At 48.2% G+C, this 17182-nt stretch overlaps 1 protein-coding gene across 7 annotated transcripts in view; it reads left to right on the forward strand.

Moving 5' to 3' along the window:
- DAPK2 (death associated protein kinase 2) overlaps positions 1-17182 on the forward strand; it is a 116606-nt gene that overhangs the window by 47348 nt on the left and 52076 nt on the right. For all 7 annotated transcript variants that reach the window (XR_011498959.1, XR_011498968.1, XM_044764756.2 and 4 more), the window contains one exon: positions 15123-15344. Coding sequence is in view for 5 of the 7 variants with exons in the window: in XM_044764756.2 (XP_044620691.1) it covers positions 15123-15344 (222 nt within the window). In the remaining 2 variants the exon portion in view is untranslated. The remainder of the gene's footprint in view (positions 1-15122; positions 15345-17182) is intronic.

Consider the following 17182-nt stretch of genomic DNA (forward strand, 5'->3'; position numbering starts at 1 on the left):
ATAATGGAAAGGGAAAGAGCTCTGCTACTGGAACAACCTTGGAAACCCTTGCCGTAGTGGAAAGACACAGAATAGTTGTTGAGAGACCTGGGCTCTCAGGCTGCTGTGCTGTAAACTGCTCTGTGGCGACTTCCTTCAACTGTGAAAAGGGTCCTTTCCCTCCCCTGCGATTCCTGTGAGAAGCAGCTGTTGGCAGCTGTGGGGGCAGGACCGCCTCTCCCACTTTCTGCTGTGCTCTGGAAAGGCTTGGATCTGACACCTAGCTTGTGGACCATCCTGAGCCCCAGCCCCAGTGTGGTCAGATAATCCCTGGGCTGGTGGGGAAGGGGATTTTGACCAAATCACTTTGCACCTTACTCGCTTCTGGGATCCATGGGAAAATTCCTCTCAGAACAGAGAGTGCCTGGGCAGGTCACCAGCAGAGTGTACGGGCCGTGCTCTTGAGTTGAGTTTTGTCTGTGTCAAAGTGCCTACTGTGACCTTGTGTGAACTTAGGTGTCCTGGGGGTGAAGAGAATTTCCACAGAACAGCTCTGCCCTCAAAGAGCGTGGGAGAGAAGATACACAGAATGTATAATTAAGAACAGAGATTTGCAAGGGTAGGGACAGGGTAGCTACCTTCCTCAAATACTTGGTGGTTCTCATGTGAATGAGAACTGCGTCTTGTTCATCTCTGTGTTCCCAGTGCCTGCACTCAAGACTCATTTATTCAACTCGTACTTATTGAACACTTATGGATGCCAAAAGCACAACAGTGAGCAAGACAGGGCTGACCCTGCCTTTCAGGAATTTACAGCCCAGGGTGGGGGATTCAGGCAAGTAGGCAGAACAGTGCAGAGCCGTAAGGACTGTGATGGATGTTGAGTTGTGCGCACAGAGGGCATCTGTTGTTATGGTCATGGCAATCACAGCCGCTCCTGGCTAGGCTTCCTGGCAATTCCCCTGGGTCTGCTCTGGGGGTGGGCCCACTCAACAGAGACCCAGGGACCCAAGCAAATGTTTCTGCTTATCTGGGGAAGATTCTCTGTGTATATATGAGCTTTACCAGCCAGATCCAACCTCTGTCAGGAAACCCTGCAGAGTCCCTGACCTGGAGGAAATGATGTGGTGGCAGGAGGCCCGAGGGAGACAGTCTGTCTCCTGGCCGTCCTGGGCCCTGATGTGTTGAGGCACAGCCTGGCTTCTCAGTCTGCTCTGGAAGGAAAGCTGGGACCTGCCAGCTCTCAAGATAAGGCAGGAATGTGCCTGCCTGGCCTGTGCAGGGCCCCCTTTGGGGGCCCGTGACTGTTCTGTGGGCCTGCCTCTCGGAGGGGTGGAGGTGATTTTTTGGGATATTGAGGGGCAGGAAAGGGCAGCCTGCAACCACGGGTAAAAACGTCTGCTCTGAACCATGATATTTATTGTCTGATTTATTCATCCTTCATCATTCAGAAACCGCTTACTGAGCCCCAAGGATATGCCAGGCTGTGTGCTAAGCGTTCTCACATTTCTCTAACTAAAATTTCTCAGCGGTCCTGTAAAATAAGTGTATTATTTTCAATTCACAGGTGAGGAAACTGAAGCCCAGAGAACTAAAACTAAAATCATATTTACCGGTGTTCATCAAGTTCCAGATGCTGTTCTGGGCACTCACATGTGTCAGTGCATTGAATCCTCCTCATAACCTGTGAGGTCGTTTTCATCCCCATCTTACTGATGAAGAAACAGAGGCACAGAAGAGTTAAGAAACTCACCCAAGTTCCCAGAGCCAGCTAGTAACAGAACTTGGCTGGCGTTATCCTGGGGTCCTGCCCAGATCTGAGCCCCCTGTGTCCTCAGAGCTCTGCTGGTTAATCTCTGCCCCTTTGTGACTCCAATGTGGGCCACATGGGCAGACAAGGCCACTCTGAGGCAGCTAGCGAGGAAGGCCTGGCAGGAAGATGGAAGAGGCCATGTTGGAGGCTGGGGTCCATTCTAGGTTACGTTTGGGTAGACACAGGGAAAATAACTCTTGTTGGATATGATACATACTTTCTCTGTGTCCTGACAATTAGGCTGGAAGTAAACATGTCAGGCAGTGCTAAATCCTGTAATAACTTAGAGCTGAGTTAGAAGAACCAGGAAGGAGTGGCAGCCCCGAGGGCACCTGGTAGCTGCTAATTGGAGGTGGTGATGACAGAGGAGGTGGCACAGCGGCAACTCTGAGCTGCTCGCCCAACAGAGGCTCTGGCTTCTGTTGGGGAGAGGAGGTTGCTGGGAGGAGAGATTGGAGGGAAATCTGCTTTGAAGAGGATTTGGACCTGGTCGCTCCACCCCCACCCCACCCTCCATGCTTGTGGGCATAGGGAGGCTGGATGTGGATCTAAAGTCAAATCCCTTTGAGGGTGGGGATGAGGGAATGGGCTACCTGTGAGCTTGGGGGCAGGAGGGGGCTGGGGACGTGGCACTATTTTATTATGATGGGAAATGCCTTCTGCTCTGCAATCAATCAACTTGGGCTTTAGGATTGACCAAACAATAAATGATCGTTTGGGTGGTCCTGCCTTGGACAACACCTTTAACAGTTTGGGGCCTCCTTTAGCCATCTGTGAAATGGATGGAGTTCTGTCTTTGCAGACGTGCTCTGCAGCTCACTATCTTTCTCCGTGTTGCACTGATGGCAACACAGAACCACTTATAGTTAGTTCCTCTTGCTCATGTATGTTAAGGATTTGAGGCAACATACAATAAGAGGCACATAGAATTTGAAAATAAAAGTGGAATATACAAAGCCACATGCCCTCCAAAAGATTATGATTTGTCAAAGCTGTGGTAAGGCCTGGACATCTGCATTTTTAATAAGCTCCCCGGGTGATTCTGTTACACCTCCAAGTTTTGGAACCACTGGTGCGAAGGAAGGAGGAAGGAAATGAACCCACGGTCTAGGCCATTGCTGTTGTCACTGACCACCAAGACTACAAAAGGGAAATAAGGTAGTCATTTTCATTATCTAAAATGAGGAAGGGTATCAGTTTTTCAGGGTAGACGGACATCTTCATGGTACTAATTTCTGAAAGAAAGGCATTATGTGCGTCCTGTTACAAAGGACACGAAATAGCCTAACGGATAATTTGGAGGCAGGGGAGATACCTTGCATCTCTGAAGGAGTCTGTTGTGCTGGTCACCCCCACAGCTGCGGCCCACCCTGGGGGTACCAGGCCCATTCTGCAGATGGACCCGCTCACCCACATGCCATCCCTTCCTGCAGTCAGCCAGCAGGAGGGACATTGCCAGGAGGAAGGGCGAGGTGGCTTTGAGGAAAGGATCAGGGATGTGGGGTGTGAGGGGACGAGGGATGGTGGTGGTTCCCCTGGCCTGTGCAGTAGGTTTGAAGGTATAACCTGGATGGAGTGCCTAGGAGACCAACCATGTCAAGAGTTTCAGAAAGGCACGAGGCACCTGCCTTCAGAGTGCTCCTGAGGCACAGCAGTTGGGTGATTAAAGTGACAGGCAGGAGGAGAGATACAGGGAAAAAACTGGTTAACATCATCTGCTGCTGAGAAGACCTACAACCCCTTTGTGGACAATACAATCAGGGAAAAGATTTACAACTGTCGACGAAAATAATCCATAACCAATCTATAAATGAAAATTTGGGTGAGTTTATTCTGAGCAGAAATCTGAGGACCATGGCCTGGGGCCTTTCTTCCCAAAGGAAGAAAGGGCACCAAAGAAGTGATGTGTACAGAGTGGTTATATACCCCCAAGCAGGATGTTTCACATATGATTGAAATGTCCCTCCCACAATAGTCACAAGATTGCCCTGTCAGCACAGCGCTTGATGGACACAGCAGGTAGTGGGTCTGCTCTCTCGGAGGGGCGTAGCAGGAGGCAAGTCTATTGTCTTGAGCCGGGTGGTCACAGGTGAGCACAGCAATCAGTTCCTAGCCTAAGGAAAGATGCTTAATCCTTAAAGAAATGCTAACGTTGGGAGGGGGAGGGAAGTTGCACCTTTATCTCAAGGGCCTTTGTTCTTGCCATAGGGAATATCTAAAGCAGATATACAGTGCATGCTCAACAGCCACGGTCAGGCCCTTTTGGAAAGACAAGGTCAGGCCGAATTAGGTTTATACCAAATGGCTTCCTCATATTCTCCAATATATCCTATTGCTTGCCATTTTATTTGTCACAACATACATGACAAAGGGTTAATATCACAAGTATGTAAAGCGCTTTTATACACAATGAGAGAAAGGCAAACACTCCAATAGAAAAATTAGCAAAGTGTATATGAGTAGGCAGTTCAAATTACCAGTAAACAAACGAAAAGATGTTCATTCTTACTAATAATCAACTACAAGCTAGTTAACTTAATTCAAGTTAAAACAGCAATGAGATATCATCTTCCAAGTATCAAAATGGTAAAGCTGAAAAAAATAATGAGCCAGTATTTGGTGAAAATGTATGGGGTAGGGAGTAGGGATGCTAATGATATTTACAGCTGTTAGGAGTATTAATGGGAGAGTCTTTCTGGAGGATAGTTGGTCAAGTATCAAAAACCCTAACATAACCTTTGACCTAGGATGCTACTTACTAGAATTTATCTTAAGGAAAGATAATCAGGGATATGTGCAAAGATTTATACATAAGGGTATTTATAACACTGTTATTAATTATATTAAAAATTAGAAGTAATATAAATATCCAAAAGTAAGAATTTGCTTTAGAAATCATGCTTTATCTGTATGGGAGGATATTATTTAAAATCAGGTAGTAATACAATTTTTAATTATGTGGGAAAATGTTCGTCATAAATTAAGTATAGAATTAAAAAAAAAACAGTTTCCAAAAAAAAAAGTTTCCAAAATAGTACATATAGTGTCATCCCAATTAGATTTAATAAATGAACAAACAAATAAAAAAGACTGTTGTATGCACTGAAAAAAATCCAAGAGAGCAGACACCAAAGTGGTAACAACGGTTATCCCAGGAAGCTTCCTCTTTGTGCCTTTTTATGTTTTCTTTCTTTTAATAAGGAACATACTCCTTTTGTAATAAAAAATTTCAAGAACGTGTTCTTTTTTGAGTGAGTCTGCCAGTGAAGTGCTCCTGCTGCTGCCTGTGGTGATGCCCTTCACCACACTCCTGCCTCAGTTTAGATTCTCATTTCTCCAAACGCTGGCTGACTGCCTGCGTCGTGCTCGGTGCTGAGCCTGCCCTGTGGGGTTTCTAAGGGTGACTGGGGCAGTCCTTACTCGCCAGCCTCTTACAGGCTGCTCAGTGGTTAAGGGCTAAGGTCAATGCCCAGGTCATTTGTTGTAGAAATACCTTTGGCATTGGATGTGTTCAGCATTTTGCTGGAAGTAAAGATGGTGCAGGGGCATCTTACTGAGAGTGCCTGAGGTGTGCTTTCCTTGCCCATGGCCCTGATCCCACTCTCTCTTTGGAAATTTAGTTGGTCAACATGTGACTGATAAATCTCAGTAGCCTGAACCCATGGCTGGGCCCTATGCAGTGGGAAACCCAGAAATCACCCTGTGTGTCTCATACTGATACGTACGTGTGACATACTGACCTGCGTCAGAGAATCCTAAGAGGGTGCGCTGGGATGGGGGTTGGGACGTCTGGTCCAACCCTTAATTTTTTGCATGAGGAAACTGAGGCCCTGAGAGAGAAGGTTCTTGGAAGTTGGTGACGGAGCCTGGACTCCTAGCCCTGTGCTCTGCCCACAGTGTGTGATCTTCCCTGTTCACAGCCCTGAGTGTTTGGGAGAGGTGATCTGGGGCATTTTCAAGTACTAGTGAAAAAGCAAACTTGGGATAAAAAATTCACAGAAATTCTGAGAAACAGAGCATCCACCCTAGACAGCTAAGAATTGAGTGTATATGTCAATGAAGAAGTTGCAACAAGCATCCCACACACGTTAAGATCTGTGTGCAGAAGAGGATCAACAAGAAATATTGGTTGTGATTTGTACACACACCCACATTTGCATACACAGACACATGTGCTCAGTCCTCTGCAGAGCCACGTATATGGTGTGAATTTTAGGAAAGTGGAAAGACCTTTTTATCTCCAGTAGTTTCTCTACTTGCCCAGTGTGTGCCTAAACTTGCCACCATTAAAGCCGCTCTTGGTCAAGGATGCTGTGAAAAATGTGAATGTGTTACTTTGGAATGAGGTCATTCCCTGTACCCTCTGGAATCCTTTGTCACTTTACATGAATTATGGAAAGGATCCCAGGGGGATGTGGGCCAAGGGGAAGTGCAAAGATCACAGGAGACAGGCTGGGTACAGAACTCTTTGCACTAGAGGGGAGGGGTCTGCCAAATCAGGAGAGAGGTATCGTAGAAGATAAACTGTTCATGTCACCATTTTATGATGGATCACCCTGTATCCCCACAGTACTTGCAGAACCTCAACCATCCTGGATTTTTCTGTCTTCCGTTTCTTGCTCTGCAGCATGAGCTCATGTTTAAGGGCTCCTCCATTATGGTCCAGCCTCCTGGGCCTTGCCCAGGCTGTGAAGGCCAATTGGCTGATGTTTCTAGGATCCAGCCAGCTGCCCTGTTCTGTTGAAGTTCTTTCATTACTGAAACTTACATCTAATTGTCAGAAACTCAGATGGTGAGAAGGGGGCCCAACCCAACGGAACATCATTAGCTGCTGACCACTTGCTCTCCCCTTCCCTCCACCCCCACAAAGAGGAGAGGAAAGGGCAAGTTCAGTTTCCTGATGCATTTCCTCGAGAAAGTGGCCACTTGATGGGGAGAAAGTGAGGTAGAGAAGTGGTAACTTGGGGCCTCCATAGAATAGAGCATTTGTGTATCCCTCCCTGCTCCTCCAGCTGTGGCGAGCTGTTTCCCCTTTGTCTGAGTTCGGCTTTTTCTGCCAGGTCTGGTTCAAATCCCACCTGCTCCATAAAGCTTCCTCTGACTCCCCTCGGTAGGTATCTCTCCTTCCCTCTGCTGCACTGCTGCTGCACTGTTTGCCCACTCATTTGACCTTGAGGCAGATATTTGTACACATCCATGCCAGGTTTATTTTTCCATTAATGTTCATCTGATCTCCCCAGTCGACTGTAAGCCCTTCAAGTTGTGGAGTGTGTCCTGTTTATAGCATTTAGGACACTGATCGATAGATGGGAGAGGGAGGAATAAATTAGTGAATGGATGGGTTGATGAAGGGGCAGTTAGGTGGATGGGTGGGTGGGTGGGTGGAGGAGATGGGTAGGTGAGTGGACGGTGACTGGGTGGATGGTACCTTTCAAACCCAACATTGCCACAGTAACCTACATTGTGTCAGTGTCTAGAAACTAGACTCTAGATGAAGGGAAATCCCGGAGGTCGCTGAGCTATATTTTCAGGGAATATCTTTCTCTATATAGCTAAGCCCAACTTAAAACAAGCCTAATTTATTTCAGGCCTTGGACCTGTGGGCTCGTGTTCATTTGACAATAGCGTCAAAATGTGCTTATACTAAAAATAGATTCCAAAAAGTAATCATACCTCGGCCCAAATTGGCTCTGCTCAATGATTCCTTCCTTTTTATGCTTTAAGAGTTTTTTACGACCAAAAGGAAAAAAAATGGTCAGAGGGAGGAAGTGAGTCTGCAGGGCCAGGGAATTAAATGAGCTGAGCTGTGAAAGCAGCTGCCACAGGCCAGCACAAGCAGATACCTGTGACTCTGTGGACAGGGGCCATTTATAGGTCAGGGTTCAGCTCACTGGAAGCTTCTGATTCCTGATGCTTATTCTACATGTGTTCCTTACTGTTGACCCTGACCTTGGGCTTAGTCAGAGTGACTTCTTGAAAGACTAGATAGTAATTTTGAGAAGCATCAGTGTTTTCTGTTTCTCCTTTTTTTTCATTTACAGTTTGAAACTGCTTTGGGATCATCAAAGAGCATGCTTCCACACTATAGAGCGTACTTCTCAAACTGTGTTCCCTGGGGCTTTGGGGGTTCCGTGAGGCCCCTTTAGGCATTGTGGGGGTGGAGGTGGTGAGTAGGTGGGCTCTGAGCACCTCTCTTCAAAAAGACACATTGCTTTTTTTTTTTTTTAAAGATTTTATTTTTTCCTTTTTCTCCCCAAAGCCCCCCGGTACATAGTTGTGTATTCTTCCTTGTGGGTTCTTCTAGTTGTGGCATGTGGGACGCTGCCTCAGCGTGGTCCGATGAGCAGTGCCATGTCCGCGCCCAGGATTCGAACTAACGAAACACTGGGCCGCCTGCAGCGGAGCGCGCGAACTTAACCACTCGGCCACGGGGCCAGCCCCAAGACACATTGCTTTTTATCTGTTTTCTGTCTTGGGCTTCTGTGAAAGATTTATTTGAGAGAGGGCTGCACACCTCACATAAGTTTAAAACCCATTGTCAAAAGACTAGACATTGACAACACAGTCAGAGAGGAGAAATAGGTTCATTAGCAGGCTTGGCTCACTAGCTGTGAGAAAAGGCCATTTGAATGGCTCTGGGCACTCTTACATTTGCAGGTCTTGCCCTTTTTCTGTTTGCTCCAAAATCTCCACCTGCTATGTGCTGGCTTGGCTGCTGCTCCCACGTGCCTCTCACTCCTTGCTTATGTACCTAGTTCCCAACGTGCTACCCACCTGGCTTTTGGTAAATTTTTGTTCCTTACCTTCATCTCTCTGGCCTGGAATCCTGACCTGCTTCATGCTCTAACTTCTGGGAACTTTATATTTTTTCACCATATTTTGCCCTCCAAAGGATGTCTGGTCCCTTGTTTACCCTGACCTCGGGTAACTGTGCCCTAAAGTGTTTTCTGCCTTCTTAGATCCTGGCACTACCTGGGGACCTTACTTTTCAGAGGCCACAGTCCTCCCCAGAACTATTTATTTTTAAACTAGGATCTGAGGCTTGGGTCCATTGGGGCTGAATCAGGTTCAAGAATACGCTGGGATTAGAAAACAGAGACCAGGACCGAAATGTGGTAGAAAGAAAGAATAATGCACATTCATGGAAAAATTATGGTTTACATAGTGCTTTCACATACTTTTCTCATTAAAATCTGGGAGATTGGGATATTCTTATTCTGCATAACATACAAGGAAACTGAGTCTCAGAGTTATGTGATTTGCCAAAGGTGGCAGAGCTAGAAATAGAACATGGGTCTTTTGGCTCCAAATCCTGGACTTGGGCATAGGAGATCAGAATAGGTTGATTGGTACGGCAATGAGGGGAAGGATCTTGTTGATGGGAATTAGGAGTCACCTGGCTAGAGGTTGGATGTGTTGGGAAGCAGAGGGTGATAAAGGGCAGGGTCAGCCACAGAGCCCCCACAGTCAAGCCTGGCCAGGCAGAGGAGTAAGGAGGGCCTTGGTGACACCATCCCCAAACAGGCTTTTGCCGTGGGATAGAGTTGTGGATCCTCTGAGATCAGGTTGATCTGGTTCCTGAAGACTATAGGTTTGAGCCACTCCTGCTCGTGCCTTTGAGACATGTTAGCTGAAGGTCCCATTCCCCCATCTGCTGACCTACACTTGGGGTGGCTTTGACTGGAAGCTTCTAAGCATTATCCCTGACCTGTGGCCCTGAAAACTTGCAGGGTAATTCCAGAGGAATCACGGCTCATTGTTCTCCAGTGCGGGAAGAGGAACTGTGACCGCTTGGGGGAAGCGGGAGGAGGAACCTGGTCTCCACTTCCCTCTGACCTGGAACACTTCCCATTTGATACCTCTCCTCTCACAGGCCTGTCATCCCTGAGTTCGCATTCTGTGCAGCTCTGCCTCATCTCCACCTTGATAAACTAATGACTTTGGGGCAAGTTACCAAATTCATGGACTCTCTGCAGTTGACTGAAAACGAGAATGAATTAGACCCACTCTCTTCATAGACTTACAAAACACATTTGGCAGCCAGCCCCTGGGGGTTGCCAGGACAAGTCTGGTTAGCCATTGCTTACCATGAAGGTGGGGTCGGGTGGGCAACAAGAGTGGTCTGCCTCAATGCAGGTCATGAAGGGGGAATTGTCTTTTGAGAGAATTCAAAACCAATGATAAAATCAAATAAAAATGTCTGCTTTTTATTATTACTGTGCACTGGCAAATCTAAACAATATTGGTGATAAAATGCTCCTCCCTTCTGGGCCCGCTCCTCACTGCTTGGTACACCACTGCTGGCTGGTTACCTCGAGAGTCTCACTGAACCTAGAGTCGGTAGACATGGCTTCTGTCCTAGCCCTGCTATCGGGGTCTGCTACCTGGCCCAACTACCAAGTCATTTAACCTCCCTAAGCCTCAGATTTCTGATCTGTAAAATGGAACTAAGAGTGATACCTGCAGATACTAAAAGAGAGAATAAATATGAAATTAGGGGGTGAAGAGAAAAGCTGGATGTAAATGTTGTAACGTCCATGTTGCTATATAAAATCTATCCCGTGGTATGAGATTTGGGTCATGCCTGAGTTATTCTTCTTCGGCAGTGAAGAATTTGGGGTGGCTGAGCCAGGCTCGTCCACGAAGCTTAGGAGCTGGTGCTGGAGACACCAACACCATTTCTGAGCTCTAGAAGCTGTTCTAGGTTTACTCCTTATCATCTGATTTGTGGGCAGACAACAGGAGACCCTCATGGGCTGCCACTTTGGGCCCGGCCGAGTTCTGGAACGAGGCCCATCTGTGACACTGATCTCTACGCTGCCTGCTCCATCCTCCCAGGGTGCTGAGTGAGTGAGGAGCTGAGTCCTCTGCCTGAGAAGAGAGGTGTGTTTCCTACAGAATTGCAGGAAAGCATGCTGGCAGAAGCAGGGAAGGTAGTTTCTGTGTCTTGTGGATTTACTGTCCCTCACTAAACCCTCCTGCGTGACTTCTGCAAGGCAGCCTCAGGCACAGAGTTCACGCCCACACCTCATGGTTTCTACAGCGCTGGAGGTGAAGTCCTTTCTCATGCTTTATCTCATGATTTCCCCAACAACAGTGTGAGGCAGGCAGACCAAGTTCTCTCATCCCCAATTGACGTAGGAGGAAGCTGGGGCCCAGGGAGTTGAACAGGCTGCCCAGGGTCATGGCCGGTTAGTGGTAGGGCTCTGACTAGAACCCAAGTCTCCAGAGTCTCCAGACATCAGCCCAGAGGTAGGAATTTGGAGAGTGAAGAGAGAGCCTTCGTTTCTGTTTAGAGCCTTCACAGGCTCTTTGGAGCTTCCTGACAGGAAGCTTTCTGAAGTGAGACCTGAGGTGGTGGGTGGAGAAACACTAACTGAGAAGATGGTTCCTTGTCCAAGCCCACGAAGCTTTGATGGCAGGTCAGGACCAGGAATCAGGCCTTCTGACTACCAGCCCTTTGCTGCATTAGACCCTAGGTTAGGTATAGACTGCTGCTGTGGGGGAGGGTATTGGAATATGCATGCTTTGCATGCATGCATCAATGTTTCAGCATTCTCATATTTTTGAATTAGGGTTGGCAATGACCTCCATTACAGGTTGGATGGCTCCCCTGTGCTCCCTCCCTGGATGATACCCTGGGTAGCTCCATCCTAACCTAGAGGGGCTCTCACTGTTCATCCCTTGCCCCCATAACCTAGCTGGGTGACTTCTGCACCGTGGGGACCAAATTTCTGGCTTCAGAGCCTTCCTGATGGGCAGACAAGGGCCTGTCACCATCACTGCTTTCACCTGCCCATGTGTCTGCTGGTGCCTTCTGATGGGCATAATAGAGCCACCTCAGGTCTGGCTTTTGTGCATCTGCTGTGGGTACAGTGAACAGGGGATGTCCAGCTGTAGACTTCACTCCTCTTATTCCCCAAAGTCCAGGGTAATCTTGTATCCTGATTCAGAAATGAATATTGGAGCAGTTAGGTTGCAGACCCCTCAAGCAAAAACTGTCCTGATGGGAGAGACAGCACTCCCCCTACTCCCTATCTCCCCTCCTTCTCTCTCTCAAATAGCCAGGTCAAACAACTAAGGAGGAGGGTAATGTATTAATACTAGAAATGACAAGGAAGAGCGTGAGTAACAGCAGTGTAATTTCTTCATCTGTAAAATGGAGATAGCCAGAGGACTGCTGCAAGCTGACGTTTCTCAGCCCTGGCTGCACATCAGAGTCACCCAGGAAGCTGTTAAGTATCTCAGTTCCCAGGCTGCAACCCAGCCCCAGAAGATCAGAATCTCTAGAGATGGGTCCCAGGCACCAGTAGTTTTTAAATTTCCTGGGTGATTCCACTGTGCAGCCAGAGTTGAGAACCGCTACTCTAAGGATTAAGAGTAGGTTAATTGCTTAGAACAAAGTTATTCCCATATCTGGCTGTGCACTGAAATCATCAGGGGGTTTTTAAAAATTATACTAATTCCCTAGCCACACATTGTAGGCCATTTAAATCAGTGACTTCTGTGTCTGGTGCCTCTTGCTTGGCCTTCACATGAGCAATAAACTAATAGCAGTCGTGATGGCTACCATTTATTAGTGCTGACTGTGGGCCAACATTACAGATATTTCCAGTCTTCACAATTCCCTCGTAGAGAATCATGACTCCCATTTTACAGGTGAGGAAACTGATGCTCACAGTAGGTAGCCACTTGCCCCAGTGACAGCGGAAATTTCCCAAGGCCAGGCGTGTCCAACCTTGAAGGCTGCTTTTGATACCCAAAGCTTCGTGGCCTGGGGACCAGTCCTAGTGGAGCACATTCTCCACTCTTCTCAGTAACAGCCTAAGGAGAAAGCAAAACCAGCAAGTGGCCTTGACTCTCCTTGAGGATCCCAGGGCAGGATGAGCAGAGGACCCCTCTCCCATGAAGTGAGGGAAGATGGGTGGTGTTGCCTGGTTTTTGGCTCCATGTTAATCACCCACTCTCAAAATATGTCCTTTTGGTGGGAGGAAGATGCCTGCACGTTAGGCCTGTCCCCCAGTCACCTCTCATTGCCACAGCTGCTCTCACAAAGAGAAAACTCAACCCAGAAAAGCAAACACTCATTTGCTTTTTGAGAGTTTGAGGAATTTTTCAGGTATGTGATATAGAAAAATGCCTCGGGTCTATCACAAGAAAAGGGGAAGCTATATCAAGGAGAACTGAAATATTTAGCTTTGCTTTATAAAAACCCTGTGCCTCCACCTCTGTGGTCTGGAAGTTTAAACAAATCACTTAAAATCCTTAAGCTGTGGTTCCAGCATTGTCAGCTAGAAAGAGGGAACTCTGTCTGTCCTCAGGGCTGCCGATGCAGCCTCTTGCCATTTGAGGTGATAGAGAAAGAGGAGGGGAGCATGGTCATCCTGACGCTGATTCTCATAGCCGCCTGGGACGGGAAGCTTTGTCAAGTGTTTGCTGGCACCCACTAAGGGACCCAATGTCCCTGAGACCCAGAGTGGCTCCAAGTGACCAGCTGTGTTAGAGAGCTTGCTGAATGTGTTCACTCTGGCTTTGGGAGGCCTGGCTTCACTCCACGTGCGTCAGCCTCTGGTGTGTGGACTGCCCAGGGCCAATATTTGGGGCATAAATAGCTGCAACTTTAGAGTTAATGGACTATATAACATAAATTTGTCTTCACAAAGCCTTCCAGTCCAGCCCAACCCCAGGGCCCTCTCCCACCTGAGAGCTCCATGTGCACCTGTTATCTCTGCCTTTGGTCCTGCCCTACTGCCCAGCACAGAGCCTGGCACAGAGTAGGCATTCAGACAGCGCTGAATGAATGGAGGATGAGGGGTGGAGAGAGACTTGCATGTATGTTTGGTGACATCTCTAAGGTGGTTGCCATAGAATGCTATTTAAGTTTTGGCATATCCATTCCTTGCTTTTTCTACTTAATGTTTTTTTGGTCACTCAAGTTTATTTTGAAGGCTGTCTCACTGAGGATTATTCTAGTAATGGAGTGGTTCAGATGTGATGCTGTTTTCTGAGGTTGAGGCAAATATCCAAAGCATTTCATTGCGTATGACTCTTAGCTCAGAGTCACTGAGAGTACATCCTGGGTGTGGAGACTGGGACCCCCTTATTAAGCCATTAAGCTGAACCTTAACACTTTCAAGTTCTGTCTCAAGCAGTGGGTATTGTGGGTGGCAAGAGAATATGGGGCAATGGTGGAAGAGGGTATGGGGACCCCCAGGAGGGGTGGCCACTGGGCTGTCTCCTGGGACTTAGAGCTGAGATGGTGAAGTAGAAGGCTGCCGCCCTTCCCTATGGGGTCGGCTGCCCCTGCAGCACTCAGGGAAGCTGGCTCAGGCCACCTGCTGCCCTGGCATGGACATCATCTCGTGGTTGCTGTGTAGGTCCCTGGAGTGAAGGAATTCCAGGCCCAGCCCTGAAGGGCACTAAGCATAGTGTTGACTCTTTTAAGCAACTTTGTGGACAGTGGGCTGGGCACCTGGCTCTGGGGCCTGGCTTTGCCGTTAACTCTGTGATGACCTCAGGTGACTCACTTGTCACTGTGTGTCAGTTTCCTAACGTTTGACAACTCTGTAGTCCTATCAGCCTTCTCACTGTGACAGACTCCCACTGTGGTTTTAACAGTGTGAAGCTGCCTCCACCCCACCCCCACCCCCACCAGGATCCCCACCGACCCAGCCTCTGGCCTTATCTTTGCATGAAGCGCATCGTCCTCATATTTGCGCTGACCCCCTGTTGTCTAGCTGCTGGGTCGCGTCGGGTATTTGAGATTGTATTTGTTGGGAGGGAGTGGGAGCAAAGGTGCAAACATGAGAATATGGTGGTGCTTTGTCCCCTCACAATTCCAAACAGAAGAATTTGTACTTGCCTCCAGATAAGGGAGGCCAAACGGGGAATTGTTACTGTTAGTATTTTAACCAAGCTGATCTTTTTTGTTTTTCCTTTTTAGTCTTTTCATTAAATAGTATAAGCCTCTGGACCACGTGGTGTCATCTGGTGGATACTAGACTAGGGTTCTAGCGGAGGCTTTGGGACGATGAGGCTGTGTCATCCTGATCAAATCAATCACCTCTGAGAGCCTCAGTGTTCACATCTGTACACTGGGAATGACAACACTAACCTTCCTTCCTAGCAAAATGTAAAGGAATCATATGAACAGAAGGGAAGCCCAGTACCTGCCCCATCTCAGTCACTGATTGACGGCCAGGTGGGGATGCTGGCTGGAGGCGTGATTTGTCCTGCCCTGGCAGAATGACTCAGAATTAATGTGGCCTGGGGGCTGACAGCCAGGTCACTTCCCCAGTGGCCCTAATTGTGTGGGTCTGTGTCCCCACAGTGGCCAGTTTGCCATCGTGAAGAAGTGCCGGGAGAAGAGCACCGGGCTGGAGTACGCAGCCAAGTTCATCAAGAAGCGGCAGAGCCAGGCCAGCCGGCGCGGTGTGTGCCGGGAGGAGATCCAGCGGGAGGTGAGCATCCTGCGGCAGGTGCTGCACCCCAACGTCATCACGCTGCACGATGTCTTCGAGAACCGCACCGACGTGGTGCTCATCCTTGAGCTGTGAGTGGGGTGCCCAGGACCCATAGTGGGCAGCAGGGGCAGGCAGGGTGGCGAAGCTCCAGCCACAGGCCCCACAGGGCAGCAGCAACCAGACCTAAGCTTGACCCAGAGGAGATGAAGTCAGTGGAGGGCGGTTTCCCTCATGTACCCCCATCCTCCTTCTGAACCTGGGCCAAAGGTGGGCTTGCCGAGGAGTAGGGACTGAGGGAGAAGGTCTAGGTTTGGCTTTCATTGGACCCTGGGGATCAAAGAAAAGAAATGGCTAGTGCTGGGGTCACTTCCTGGCTGGGAGCATGTGGGAGAGTGAGGAGGGCAGAGGGTGGGATGCGATGCAGAGGAGGCTGTCAGGGAGGTTCTGTTCAACGAGGGAGGGAAGAGCAAACATCCTCTGGGCTCCACGAAGCCCTTCTCAGCCCTTTCCTGGGAACAATCCCCTGTATTTGTGCTGTGTTGGATGCCGTTATTATTATGGTAAGAACTGTTACTTAGAGAGCTCTACTATAAGCCAAGCATTTGCCAGGTGCTTCACGTTTGTCATCTTGTTCAGTCCTCAGAGAAACTGTGTTGAGGGAAGTGTGTAACGTGAAGAGGTTACTTTGTATTCACTGTCCTGAGCACTTCTGTTACCTTATTTAATCCTCATAACAATCCTATCACACAGAGACTCCTACTGTTCTCGTTTTACAGACAAGAATGCTGACAGACCAGGTCACTTACAAGCTTCTATAGCCAGGAGATGGCAGGGCCAGGACTTGAGTCCACACTGTTTGTGTAGACAGCTATGAGCATGAAGTGGGATGGCCTTACACTGGCCTGGCTGGGGAAGACTTCGTAGTCTGATGGAATTTGAATAGGAGACACCAAGACCCAGGGGTTAGTTGGCCACCTGGCATCCTTCCTGGAGGTGTCACCATGGAATGGGGAGGTGGGGCTCGGGCAGAAAACAGAGTTTGAGTTGGGCTCTGGCACAAGTCACAGTGGCTGTGTCGAGTCAAGCACCTGTGTTGGGAATGTCCTGAGCCTCATAGGCATGTATGCGTCTTCTACTTAGCAGAGGAGTGGTGGCATTTGTCTCAGGAATCCCTGACTTTGTGACCTTGGGCAAGTCACCTCACCCCTCTGAGCTTCAGATCTCATCTATAAACCAGGCAGCCACCCTTAACCTGCCTACAGGTTGGATGGACCACCTGACATTTAAGATCATTCTAATTTGAGAACTATGCTCTGGTATTGCCATGATATAGATTTATATAGCAGATAGGCATTTGCATACTCTCAGATTTGATTCTTAAATTATTCATCTCAGTGTTTACATGCATAGAAAAAAACCAAATGTCTCTCCCCTTCTCTAACTCCTGGTGTCCTCCGTGTTTCTCCCATGGACTCCCAGACAGTTGGACCTGTTGGTGTATGCACCTGCCTGGCTCAGACAAGCCTGGTGGGTTTCCACAGGTGTAGCCGGCCATGTGGACAGCCTGACGTGTGACATGTCCCAAGGCTAAGGGTCAGCAGTTGGCACACTGGTTCCCAGCAGAAAGTGACAAGCCCACTTTTGCTGGGAAGGCCAGACCAGTTCTTTAAAAGTCTATTATCAAAAAAAAAACTTTACAGCAACTGAAAAGAATTAATTCTTAATCCTACCACCGAAACAGAGTTATTCATGTTTTCCTGTGGTTCCTCTCAGCCTTTATGTATTTGCATACAACCGTTGTGCTTGTACAATTTCCTGCTCTACTTTTCCCCCTAGTTAACATAATTCCATAAGTAGCTTTTTTCCTTTTAACTGACCGTGTCATGTTGCATTGAATTACATACCCATATCTCCCTGTTCTTGGACA

This window comes from Equus asinus, chromosome 2 (genome assembly GCF_041296235.1).
Source record: "Equus asinus isolate D_3611 breed Donkey chromosome 2, EquAss-T2T_v2, whole genome shotgun sequence".
In the NCBI taxonomy this organism is placed as follows: domain Eukaryota; kingdom Metazoa; phylum Chordata; class Mammalia; order Perissodactyla; family Equidae; genus Equus; species Equus asinus.